The sequence below is a fragment of the Neophocaena asiaeorientalis genome, unplaced genomic scaffold (assembly GCF_003031525.2).
Source record: "Neophocaena asiaeorientalis asiaeorientalis breed wild unplaced genomic scaffold, Neophocaena_asiaeorientalis_V1.1 scaffold86, whole genome shotgun sequence".
In the NCBI taxonomy this organism is placed as follows: domain Eukaryota; kingdom Metazoa; phylum Chordata; class Mammalia; order Artiodactyla; family Phocoenidae; genus Neophocaena; species Neophocaena asiaeorientalis.
The window spans coordinates 4,854,634-4,866,563 of NW_020175039.1; the positions used below are offsets into that span (position 1 = coordinate 4,854,634).

At 62.3% G+C, this 11,930-nt stretch overlaps 1 protein-coding gene across 1 annotated transcript in view; it reads right to left on the reverse strand.

Annotated features, from left to right (window-relative positions):
* Positions 1-11,836, reverse strand: part of SLC4A3 (solute carrier family 4 member 3) — a 13,848-nt gene extending 2,012 nt beyond the window's left edge. The window contains exons 1-19 of the mRNA XM_024763176.1: positions 11,786-11,836; positions 11,290-11,455; positions 10,402-10,679; positions 10,128-10,243; positions 9,519-9,718; positions 7,756-7,904; positions 7,425-7,605; positions 6,810-6,945; positions 6,355-6,538; positions 5,827-5,926; positions 5,193-5,377; positions 4,294-4,519; positions 3,867-4,085; positions 2,933-3,081; positions 2,555-2,749; positions 1,908-2,126; positions 1,455-1,544; positions 763-929; positions 12-76 (exon numbers count right to left, since the gene is read on the reverse strand). Coding sequence (XP_024618944.1) covers positions 12-76; positions 763-929; positions 1,455-1,544; positions 1,908-2,126; positions 2,555-2,749; positions 2,933-3,081; positions 3,867-4,085; positions 4,294-4,519; positions 5,193-5,377; positions 5,827-5,926; positions 6,355-6,538; positions 6,810-6,945; positions 7,425-7,605; positions 7,756-7,904; positions 9,519-9,718; positions 10,128-10,243; positions 10,402-10,679; positions 11,290-11,455; positions 11,786-11,836 — 3,076 coding nt within the window. The remainder of the gene's footprint in view (positions 1-11; positions 77-762; positions 930-1,454; positions 1,545-1,907; positions 2,127-2,554; positions 2,750-2,932; positions 3,082-3,866; positions 4,086-4,293; positions 4,520-5,192; positions 5,378-5,826; positions 5,927-6,354; positions 6,539-6,809; positions 6,946-7,424; positions 7,606-7,755; positions 7,905-9,518; positions 9,719-10,127; positions 10,244-10,401; positions 10,680-11,289; positions 11,456-11,785) is intronic.
* Between the last annotated feature and the right edge of the window lie 94 nt (positions 11,837-11,930).

Sequence of the window (11,930 nt, forward strand, 5' to 3'; positions counted from 1 at the left end):
CAGGGAGCAGAGAAGCAGGTCCAGGTGGAAGCCGGAGCCTTTGAGCAGCCTCCGCGCCTTCTGGCTGACGATGAGCCTGAGGGGAGAGGATGGGAAGTGGGGGTGAGTCGGGGGTGGGGGGGTGGCCAGCGACAGGGTCAGGCACACACAGCAGGGACGGTGTAGAGGGGGAAGGACATGCAGAGCAGAACTCTCCCAGGACCTGCCAGCTTCCTCTTTCAAGTTCTCAGATTGAAGTTCTCATATTTAAGCAAATCTGAGGCAAATTCCCATACTGTGGATATTTAAAACACCACAAAAGCCAGATGCCAGCTCTCACCACATCATTGTGGTTTAACCAAAATGAGATACATGTGAGCGTCACTGAGAGAACATGCTGCCAGGGTTTTCTGAGGACTGTCAAGTGCCACCCTGCAAGTGGTGGTAGTAACAGACAGGTATCATGTCAAAGCACCACGGGGGGGCTTCCCTGGCGGTGCAGTGGTTGAGAGTCCGCCTGCCGATGCAGGGGACGCGGGTTCATGCCCCGGTCCGGGAAGATCCCACGTGCCGCGGAGCTGCTGGGCCCGTGAGCCATGGCCGCTGAGCCTGCGCGTCCAGAGCCTGTGCTCCGCAACGGGAGAGGCTGCGACAGTAAGAAAACCGCGTACCGCAAAAAAAAAAAAAAAAAAAAGCACCACGGGGAAACCACACCCCAGGCCCATGGACACCCTCCGGCCGCCAATCCCACGGCTCCCCGCTCCCCGCCCCCAGCCCTCTCACGCAGTGATCTGTGTCTCCATGAAGATCAGGATGAGGACCAGGAGGGCGGGCACGGCGGCTGCCACCATCATCCAGGGCGGGAAGGGACGGGCGCTACCCAGGGGCGGGATGAACCACGTGCGCTTATGGGGGGAGGTCACTGAGAGCCCCGTGGGCACCGTCAGCTTCTGCATGACCAGAAGGAAGACCGGGTTCAGGGCCGCTAGCAACTCCACGTAGCAGCTTCCCCCCACCAGCTCTGTGTCCCCAGTACCAGGGCTCCAGGGAACATGGGTGTGAACAGGTTTGGGGAAAATCAGTTTTGTATCCTCCAAAGTCACTGTGCCTCCAAGGGGTCTGGCAGCAAATGAGGAAATGATATACCTTCTCCCTGAGCCCCAGAGCTGCCAGGAGACCTGCTGCAGGGGCACCTGTCATTCTGCCCCCAGTCCCACACCTGGTCCTCCAGGAGTCCTGACTAAGGGCCACACACAGCCCCAGACCCCCTGGCCGGCCTCCTCAGCTGGACCACACAGCTGCTTCTGAAACCCCCAGCCTACCCACCCCTGTGCAGCCCCAGCACATAGCCATTCCACTAGGAAAGCTGGGTTCCAGCCCTGACCGGCTGCTGGCGCAATGGGGACATGTTATGGCCTGCCTCTCAAGCCCCTGGGTTGAGAACCAGCTGCCAGAGGGGGTCGGGACTCACTCACCTGTGTGTAGGTGTCTGTAATGGAGTAATCCACCAGGACCATCACCAGAATGGAGATGGGGATGCCGAAGTCCCCGATGATACGGCGAGCCTTGAGAGGGGCCAATGAGGGGAAGGGAGCAAAAGGTAGATGGAGGGGAGGGTCAGGAGACTAACATGGGGGTGTTTTACCCGGACCCCTCTTGGGCCTGAGCAGGAGCCAGAGGTCCCCCGACCTGTCCCTTTAAACCCCACAGGTGCCAGCCCAGCCCAGCCCAGCCCACGAGGGCATTCCTCTCCTGATTACACTTCTCTGAGGCTTCAGACAGGGGCAGAGGCTGCACAGACTTGGATGAGGTCTCCCATGACCAGGAGAAGGGGATAGCCCCTCTCTTGAGCGGAGCCTGGCAGTGACAGCAGGAACCGCGGGACACCCACAGGGGGTCCACAGGCCCTACTCCCGCCAGCCACGCACCTTGCCGCCCAGGAAGCGGCTGTTTCTGAACTTGCGCAGGAAGAAGGCAATGAGGAAGGTCCCAAGCATGAGGATGAGGGACAGCAGAGCCGTGTTGGGTTGGTTCCTGGGGCCCGGCGGCCCCTCGGTGGGGGGCAGGGCACTCCCATTCAGGTCCAGCTCACCTGCCAGGGCTCCCCCAGGGGGGTAGAATGGCAGCAGTGGGTGCTCCGTGAACACCTGTGTGGGTTATGAGGTTGCCCTAGCGCTCACCTGGGCAGGTGCCTGATTTCATAGCATCAGTACACCTGTGAGGGAGAGGGCGGGCCCCTCCCACACCTAACCGGGCAACGTAACACAGGACATGCAGCTCCATCTCACACACAGACGCCCTTCCTCTACATACAGTGACCCAAGGCCCCCAGACCCGTAGCCCTGACAATGCCCCCTTTCCGTCCCATACCTGTTCAGGTGAATCCTGGACTTCAAACCTCTGGGTTTGACTCCCTGCCCTTCAGCTCAGACGTAGCCCTAGGGCGTCCTCAACCCCCACGCCCACAGCCTACAGAGGCTTCCTCCTCGTCCCTCCTCCCCCCAGGCTCTCCTTCCCAGGGTGCTGCCCAGCCCCCATCTACACCCACCCCCCCAAGACCTCTCAGGGCCTCCACCTTGTAGAGCTTGTGGAAGGTCTCATAGATGAAAATGAGCGAGATGAGGAAGGCGAAGATCTCCTGGGTGAAAGGTGAGATGTAGCGGACCAGGAAGCTGCCTTCCGCGGCCACCAGGGCAAGAACAAAGACCACCAGCCAGAGGCCAACCCACACCCGGCCTGTGAGGTACTCCAGGCCCTGGGCTCGGCAGAACTAGAGGTCGGGAGAGAGAGGTGGTCACCCACAGCCATCTGACCTGGCCCTCAGGGCCCCATGGGACGGACAGGAGGTGAACCCTGAGGGAGAGGAGGGGGAAAGACCGCAGGGGCCCATCACCTGGGCCAGGGGCACAGGGTGGAGCAGGTGACCCCTGGGGAGGGGCGGGGTGGCTGTCACCTTGAAGAAGGCTTCTTCGAAGACGAGCAGTGGCCCCGAGAAGCCGACCACGAGCAGCGGCTGGGCCCCCAGCAGAGAGAAGAGGACACCAAGCACAGCCGTGGACACGATCAGCTCAGACACACCCATCAGTCCTTCTGTCTTCTCCCCTGGGGCGGGCAAGGGTCAGTGGGACGGCCCTGGCCTGGCTCTTTCTACCTGGCCCCTCTTTCTTGTCTAGTTTCCCCTAACCTGGGGACCCAAGAAAAATGGAGCAGCCCCCCAGAGTGGTAGCTAGGGACCCTCACCACTCTCAGCCCTCCTGCCTCTCACCACCAGCCCCCCACCCCAGAGCTCCCACCCCTTGCACCCACCTCCTTTCACTTTACTGTCATCCCAGAAGTGACCACTGGGACACCCTGACCCAGCAACCCTGCAGGTGACAGTGAGCCCCCTCCTCTCCTCCCGCCCCTCACCTAGCAGCCCCCCGAAGGTGATGGCGGGACTGAGGGCAGCGAAGTAGATGAAGAGCACGGCAGCCACGCACTGGGAGTGCAGGGCGTCCCGCAGGTCGCTAGGGTAGTGCGGGTACCGGCGCTTCACATCCCGGACAAGCCCCCCAAACACCGAGCCAGTGCGCAGCAGGGGGTCGTCGTCAGGGGGCACCTCGGAGCCCCCTAAGTCCATCGCCAGCTCTGGGGGAACAAGAGGCTGCTGGAACCTCGTGCTTGGAGCAGGCCCTGGGCCCAATCCTTCCCAGCCTGGGACGCAGTGCAGAGACCTGGGTCAGGGATTGGAAGCTGACGTGCAGGGCTCAAGAGTCGGGATAAGAGCTCCCACCCCTTGCACCCACCTCCTTTCACTTTACTGTCATCCCAGAAGTGACCACTGGGACACCCTGACCCAGCAACCCTGCAGGTGACAGTGAGCCCCCTCCTCTCCTCCCGCCCCTCACCTAGCAGCCCCCCGAAGGTGATGGCGGGACTGAGGGCAGCGAAGTAGATGAAGAGCACGGCAGCCACGCACTGGGAGTGCAGGGCGTCCCGCAGGTCGCTAGGGTAGTGCGGGTACCGGCGCTTCACATCCCGGACAAGCCCCCCAAACACCGAGCCAGTGCGCAGCAGGGGGTCGTCGTCAGGGGGCACCTCGGAGCCCCCTAAGTCCATCGCCAGCTCTGGGGGAACAAGAGGCTGCTGGAACCTCGTGCTTGGAGCAGGCCCTGGGCCCAATCCTTCCCAGCCTGGGACGCAGTGCAGAGACCTGGGTCAGGGATTGGAAGCTGACGTGCAGGGCTCAAGAGTCGGGATGGGGCTGGGGTCAGAGCCGTGGGAGCCGCGGAGGGGGCATATGTTCAGGGGGCTCCAGGCCCCAAAGGGTCTGACCTTTCCCAGGGGCCACGTAGCCGCCCTGGGTGGTCATCTCAACTTTGGTCTGCTCCCGCTCCCGCCGCTTCCTGAGCAGCTCGCGCTGGAAGGCAGCCACGGAGCGCAGCAGGTCTCGGCCCTCCACCTCGGACGGGGGGATCACGATGCTGCCATCCAGGAACTCGCTGATGGCGCTCAGGAGGTCCTGCCGGTCGTCCGCCTGATAGGCAGCATCGTGGAATAGCTGGAGGCAGGAAAGCCAGGGGCTAAGCCCATGCCCAGGGAGGCCCTGGGATGGAGGGCTTTGGGGAGGAGGTGTTGGGCCATCAGAGAGCCAGAGGCAAGGTGGACGGTCAGCCACATACACAGGTCCAGTACACTTATCAAAACTCTGACTCACGTCCCTGCTGGCCGGCAGGCAGCCACGGCCCTGAACACCTCCCAAACCCCCATGACTGCCCGCGCTCTTCCCCTGGGAGCCTCCAGACTTTTCCAGAATGCAACAACTGAAGGGATGACGCCTGGCATAGCGCTACCAATCCAATCTCCATCCTCACTGGAGAGTGCCCACATCCTGTTGGTTGGGAAATATTTCAAACATCACCCCTGGCTAGAGGACCCTCCTGTCCAAGCCCAGCTTCCCTTTCGAGTCTCATGTCACATCCAAAGCTTCAGCGTCTAGGCTTCTTCGTTCCTGCATCCACCTCCCTGTCCCCTCCCATAGCCCCAGCCCAAGGCTCCCTTTTCCCTCTCAGCTCACCCCTCCCTCCACCACTCCAGAGCGCTGCCTCCACCCCGAAGGGCCACTAGCACCCCTGTACCCATGGATACCACTGGGGGCAGCGAGTGGGACAGAGAACAAGCAGGGCTCAGGGGAGCAGGCCTAGAACGCCCAGCCTGGGGGCTGCCGGACCCACCTTGTCAGACATGAGGGTGGCAATAGAGCGCCCAAGCTCGTGATAGTCAGTGCTGGTGTGGCCGGGCCCCAGCATCACGAAGAGAAAGCGAACCGGCACGGGGACCTCAAGCACAGACTCCAAGAGTACAGCTTCGTTCAGGCGCACAAAGGCTGCCGCTGGCTGCTCCAAGAAAGGCACACAGCCTGGCGGGACAGTAAGGCACAGGGTGCTGGGCAAAGGGGCGCAGTCAAGGCAGGTCCTGGGGGGATATCTGGGGCCATGATGTATAGTTGAGCAGGTTGTGCACTGCACAAAGAAACCCCAATCTAAAGAAGCCCTATTTGCTTATATGTCTGTACATTTATTACAATTTACCAGCAGATGGAAATCAAGGATATTGAGGAAGGGGTGCTTTTTTCTAATTCTCACAACGGTGTTATATGGACTAGAAGCAATCCAAGGTAGCAGAAAACTGGATGGGAAGCAGGCAGAGGATTAGGGAAGATGGGTTGAGAGGAAGACCAGGGGCAAGGTGGGGGCCTGGTTGGGGATGGACGAGGCAGCCTGCAGGCCAGAGCTCAAGACAAGCAGACCATGGTGGGGGCATCCACTCCCTGTAGCCCACATGCCCCCAAGGCCCAGCCCTCCTTACCCACGAGCACAACAGTAGCCTCAGCATCTTCAGGGATCTTCTCCAGCAGCTTCAGGCTTTTCCCCCGGTGACCATCTCCCCCAGGCATGTGGAGGGGCTTCTGAGGACGCAGAACTGGAATAGGGCTGGGACCCAGACCGGAGGCCATGGCAGGCCCTCCCATCCCTTGTTCCAGGCCTGGACTCTGCCCACCAACCCCTGGATCTGGGCCCTGCTTTCTCCCTCCCCAGCCAGGGTGGAGACTATTGGTGAAGTGCCCCACAGCAGGATCTGGACCCCTCCTCCAAGCCCCCTCCTACATCTCAGCCTTACCTTGTTTAAATGGCTCCCCTGGGTCTGCCCCGTCATCCCATTTTAAATTTCTGTTTCTCCAGGGCAGGGGTCCCTCCTGAATGTAGGTCCCCCACATCCCTAGCATGGTGCCCGGCAACCAACCTTCCTGACCCACTCAATGAAGCCATCCGTGGCCTCCACTGAAACTGGAAGCCCTCCTCATCCCCCAGCCCAGGTCAGAGCAAGGTGACTGACCTCCTTGGCCTCAGGGTCATGAGGCCAGAGTGGGGCTGGCTCCCCCAGGTCATCAGCCACGGTAGGCACTGCACCATCGGGGCCATGGCTGGGGGTTGGGTGATGATTCCCTAGGACCGAGTTCACGCTGGAACTGGACGCGTTTCGGGGAAAGAAGCCACTGTCCTTGTCATCATTGGGATGGCTGAGGAGAGGGCAGAGGGGGCAAGGCAGGTTAGGAAGACAGCCCCTTGGTGGCCTGAGGTCATGAGGAGATGAGGTCAGGGCCTCCATCCTTTTTGCCTCAATGTGAGAAGAAACTTTCTAACGGTTGGTACTGTCCAAAGATAAAGAAGGAATGAGCTCCCCATCATTTGGGGTATTCAAGCAGAGGCTCGAGAGCCACTCAGTAGAGTCTGTGCTCCTGGAAGGCAGCTGAACCTGAAGGCACCCTCCCAGGTGCCCCGCCCTGGCACCTGTGTTTCAGCAGCAGGGTGCGAAGGACACTGGCCCTGTCCTCCGGCCGGATCTGGTCAGACACAATCATGGTCTCCACCACGAGGTGTGCGATGCCTGGCAGAGTGGTCTGCTCCAGGTCCAGGAGGGCAGCTCCTGGGGGCACAGTCAGGGGAGGGAGCACGGTCCCGTCAGGTAGAAAAAAACCACCCCCCAGTGGCTTGCTCCCCAAGGACAGGCAGACATGCTGGGTGAGCCAAGCACCTGATGTGCCCAGGTGCATACACAGCTCCATGTGGCCACAGCCCAGCCCGAGAGGGATGCAAAAAGAGAGCACGGGGTGAGGGCACAGCCCCTCCTTGCCCAGAGAGGGGGTCATCTGTTGATTTACTGCATGTGGACAGATACCTACTGTGCCCCAGGTACAGTGCTAGGTACCTGGGCACAGCCCCACCCCTCAAAGCTTATGGCTGTGCAGGCAGCTGGACCCCATGTCCCCAGAGTGGCAGCCAGACCTCGCCTGGCCCCAGGGCTCCAGGGAGCAGTCCCTGGAGCTGGGAAGCCCAGCACAGGCTGAGCTCTGTGGTTTGTGAAGAGGGCCTGCAGCTCTAGGGACAGGCCTGCAGGGCCCCTACCATGGGCGATGGTCCTCCTGAGCTCCAGCAGGCTGCGGAAGGAGAGCGAGGCCACGTGCGGCTTCCCCCAGCGCTCCGTCTCTTCCTCCACGTCCTCTTCAAACTTGATCCAGCGAGCCGTCTCCCGCCAGTGGGGCTCCTGGCTGCGGTCCAGCATCAGCTCATTCAGCTCCACAAACACCTGGGGTGGGCGCCAAGGGTGAAGGCCTGGAGGCCGCCAGGTGGGACCAGCTGTCCTGGGGACATGGCGATGGGCCAGGCAGGGAGGGAGGGAGAAGGGGGGAGGAGAGGCGAGAAGAATCCAAAGGCCCACTTCCTCGGGGTCCGGTACCTCATGAGGCCTCCGGTCCAGCTGCTGCTTCTTCTTCTTCCTGCGCAGGATGGGGGCCAGGCCACTGGGGCTGCCCCTCCCGCCCTGCGTCCGAGACGGCTTCTTTACCAGGTGCCGGCGCACACCAGGGTTGTCCTCCAGCCGGTGACCTGTGGAGAAGATGGGCTTGGCGGTCCCAGGGTTCCAGCTCAGGGCCTCGGGGTCATTGCCAGCCCCTCCAGCTCTGCCCAGCCATTCTACTCGGTAGTGCGGGGGGGCCGCCACAGTCACCCAGGGACCATGCGGACAAAACCATATCGTCCAGCTGGGCCATTTCATACATAAGGAGACTGAGGCCCAGAGAGGGGAAAGGACTAGTCCAAAGTCACACGGGGACACTGGCTAAGCCACAGTAAAAGGCAGACCCCCAACTCAGTCCACAGCCCCGGTCACGGCCACTGCCTCTGACTCGGCAGTGCCAGGACCCACATTAAGTCACCAGGCCCCGCGCCCTCGGCACCTGCCCTGTGCCCCTCAGCACCCACGTGTACTCCCCCATGGGTACACATCCAGACGGACTCAGGCAGAGCTTCTCTCCCTTCCTTCCCATATGCCCTTCCAGGCCCACAGCTGGGGGAAGGCCAGCAGCCCAGTTACTCACAAGCCGGTCCGCCCACCATGGGGCTCAGCTGGCCCCTGATGGATTCCCACAGGTCATAGTCCTCAAGGTCCAGCACAAACATCTCTAAGTCCTCTGAGGCCAGCGAGTCTCGAGGGCTGGGGGCTGGAGCCCTCTGAGGGCTCTGACCCTCAGCGTCCCCGGGCCCAGGGCTCAGTGCCCCGTTGGGCTCTGTGACCTCCTCCAGCGGGCTCATCATTCCCCCGATGGCCAAGGCCTCAGCCCCTGCTCCTTCCTAGAGCCCCGGCTCTCCTGAGAGGTAGGAGCCTGGACAGCAGTGGTCTTGGTCCAACCAGAGCTTGAAAGTGGCCAGGCCTCCTGACCCCGACTCCCCAGGTCCCCAGGCCTGCTCCCTGCTGCTTCCAGCCTGCACCCTAGGTCTGTAAACACGCCCTCCCCCTGACCACCCCCCCATCCCACCGCTGCCGCCACAGCCGCTGCTGCTGCTGCCATCGGATTGTTCCTGTCCCTGTCCTCAGGCCCTGGCAACTTTCCATGACGTATTACACTCAGAGCCCTCCCCCCTCCCATCCCACCCCTGCACACACACTGTGGTTCCAAGGGGAGGAGGGCGGGGTCGGTGATGCCCCTGGCTGGGCACAAAGCCCCATGGGTGCGGACAGGTGGCACAGAAACCAGGGCACTGATAAGACGGAAGGAACGTGCCGAGATCACAGCCAGGCCCGGCCGAGGGTGGTGTGATGGGAGTAGGAGGCTCCTGACACAGGGAGAGGCAGGGCCTGGTGGAGTGGCTGGGACTCAGGGTCCTGGTTCCAAGCGGGTAAAAAGAATTTGCCCCGAGAAGAGAAGCCTCGGGGGAGGGGGGGTACAATGATGTCTCCAAACGTCATGTGGAAAAAGGGCTGCCTTATTCCAGGGGTGACTCAGAGGACACAACCAGGACGGAAGGGCAAAGGCATCGTGAGGGGAAGTCTCAGCTCTGGCACCCGAGGCATGGCTTGGTGAGGTAGTGAGTTCCCCATCACTAGCCACATTCCAGCAGACAGGGATACCGCAGAGGAGCTCAGCCCTGGGTGGGGGAGAACACAGAGCCTCTCCAAGGTCCCTCACAGGCTGGACACCCCTGGAAGTGGGTGTCACTCACTCTTCATGTCGTCCAGGTCCGCGGAGCCCAGCATCTGGGCCTCCGCCTCATCCGTGGGCACCTGCTGCTCCGGGCCACCCGGGCTGCCCAGGGCACTGCCTGGGCATAGCCGTTCCCGCAGGTCATAGCTGGCCGACGGGCTCCGTGGCCGGCTCTTCTCTCCGGCGACTCGGGAGACCCGGGCCCGCGGACTAGGGGAGCTGAGGAGGCAACACGGCAGCCTTGAAACTGGCAGGGACCCTCGGTGGAGATGGGCCAGGGGAGGGGGTTCCTCTGCCCTCCCCCAGCTTGGGGCAGGGCCTGGAGAGGCCCCCTGGGGACTACACACAGGCTCCTTCTGGGCAGAGAGAAAAGCTTACCTCCACCTTCCTGCCCCCGCCGCACTGGTCCCCAGTTCTTCTTTGTCCCCATCCTCCTTTTCACCCAGACACCTTCTCTCTCCTGGAGGACTCTCCCTGCCCGCCCTCTGGTGCTCTCCTCCTTGCCAATCATGCAGAGAAGGGGCACGCCCTCCCCGGCTCCTCCGCCCCGCCTCCTTTCCTCCTAGCTTCTCCACTGGGGTCAGGAAGGAGCCTGGGACCTGCTCTGGGCTGGGCTGGAGGCCAGTACCTGACCGAGTGCTGGGGGCTCTTGTCGGAGCGCGGGCCCACCGCGGGCAGGGGCTTGGTGAAGGCGGCCCTCCCCGAGAGGCCGGGACTGTCGTCCTCGTCACTTCCAATGGAGAACTGTGGATAAACCCCGTGTGACCTGGGTCCCTGCCCTGACTCAGCCCCAATACCCCACTCAGCCCCGCCTCCCCCTAACCCTGCCGGGCCTCCCCTCCCCCCTCCAGGCCTCCCCTCCTCTCCCTGAGCAGCCAGCCCTCCCTGGGGACAGACCTTACCTTTGCTTTGGGTGGGGACCCTGCGGGTGGAGGTTCTACAGGCTCTGCCTCAGACTCCCCTTCCTCTTCCTCCTCCTCTTCCTCCTCCTCATCCATTCCGGCTCCCCCCTCCTCCTGGATGGGAGGGGTCCCCTCAGAGGGGGGAGCAGAGGTTCTCTCCTTCTTCCTCTTCCTCCTGGTTTGCCGGGCAGAGGTGGCGGGCAGTCGCCGCAGCTTGTGGGGTGGAGGCAGGCGCACCGAGAGCGGGTGGTGGGTGTGGTGGGATGTGTGCCGGTGAACTGGGGGTGCAGGAGAGCTGGTTGGGGCCCCCACAGCAGAAGGGGGCCCCTCACCACCCTAGGGACGCATGCCTTATTCTAGCTCAAGGCCTCAAACAAGGGCACCCTAGTCCTTCCTCCAGAGTCAGGCTCCCCCCAACACCTGTACCCATAGCCTGTCATTGGGAAGGCCTGGTAGAGTCGGGGGGATGGAGTGCTGGAGAGGGGAGGTTGTGACAGGGAGGATGAGGGGATGAGAGGACAGGACACAGCAAGGAAGGGAAAGGTAGAGTCAGCAGAGCTAAGGAGGGGAGGAGAGGTGGCAGAGAGACGAGAGCAGGGCCAGAGGTATGACAGAGCCTTGAGGAAGATGAAGGTCACCAAGGGAGGCCTCAGGCCCATCTCCCTACATCTCCCCTGTGTCTGGGGCTCAGCTCCCCTAGCAGGCAGACAGGTGATGGGTAAGTGAGGCAGGATGACTTAACATGGCATGGTGGCCCAGCACAGCATCCAGCACAGCATCCAGCATAAGATGACACTGGGTGACCAAGCCAGTGGTGAGCACGGTGATGGTGGCAATGAAGGTGATGGCGGTGAGGGCGGCCACACTAGGGGTCCCCAGGCTACCCACACTCAAAGTCCCGCTCGCTGTAGCTGCGGCTGGGCTTCTTGGGGTCCCAGGCCGGGGGCTTGTTGATGAGGTCCCCAAACCTGCTCACAGCCAAGGTCTTGCCCAAGTCATCATCCTCCTCCTCCATGTCTGGACTCAGAGGGGGCTCCTCCAAGGGCACCCGGACCTGCAAACCCAACAGCCTCTTCTAAGGAACCCTGACGCATGAACGCCACACACCCACCCCAACTCCAAGCCCTAGGTGGAGATGGGGGAGACCAGCAGACTCGTCTTCTACTCCCTGTGGCCCAGGCAGGGGTCAACCTCCCAGGCTTCCAGGGCTTGGGAGGAGAGGGGGCAACAGATCCGAGAAATACCAAAAGATCCCCTCTTTCTCCGTATCTCCCGCCCAGCTCTATCCCTGGATCTGGGGGTCCCAGGGTCGACCAGAAGACCCCCCTATCCTCCTTGAGGTCCCTCCCCCTCCTCTTCTCCCACCCCCGCGAGCGTCAGTCACCTGGGGTAGGGGGGAGGCGCCCCCGGGCGGCGGAATCACTCCATTGGCCATGTCCGGAGAGGCGGCTTGGGGGGACTTTGACTCACTGAGGGACCCGTGACCCGGGTGAGAAGAGGGCGCTGCGCGGACCTAATGGGGAGCCCTG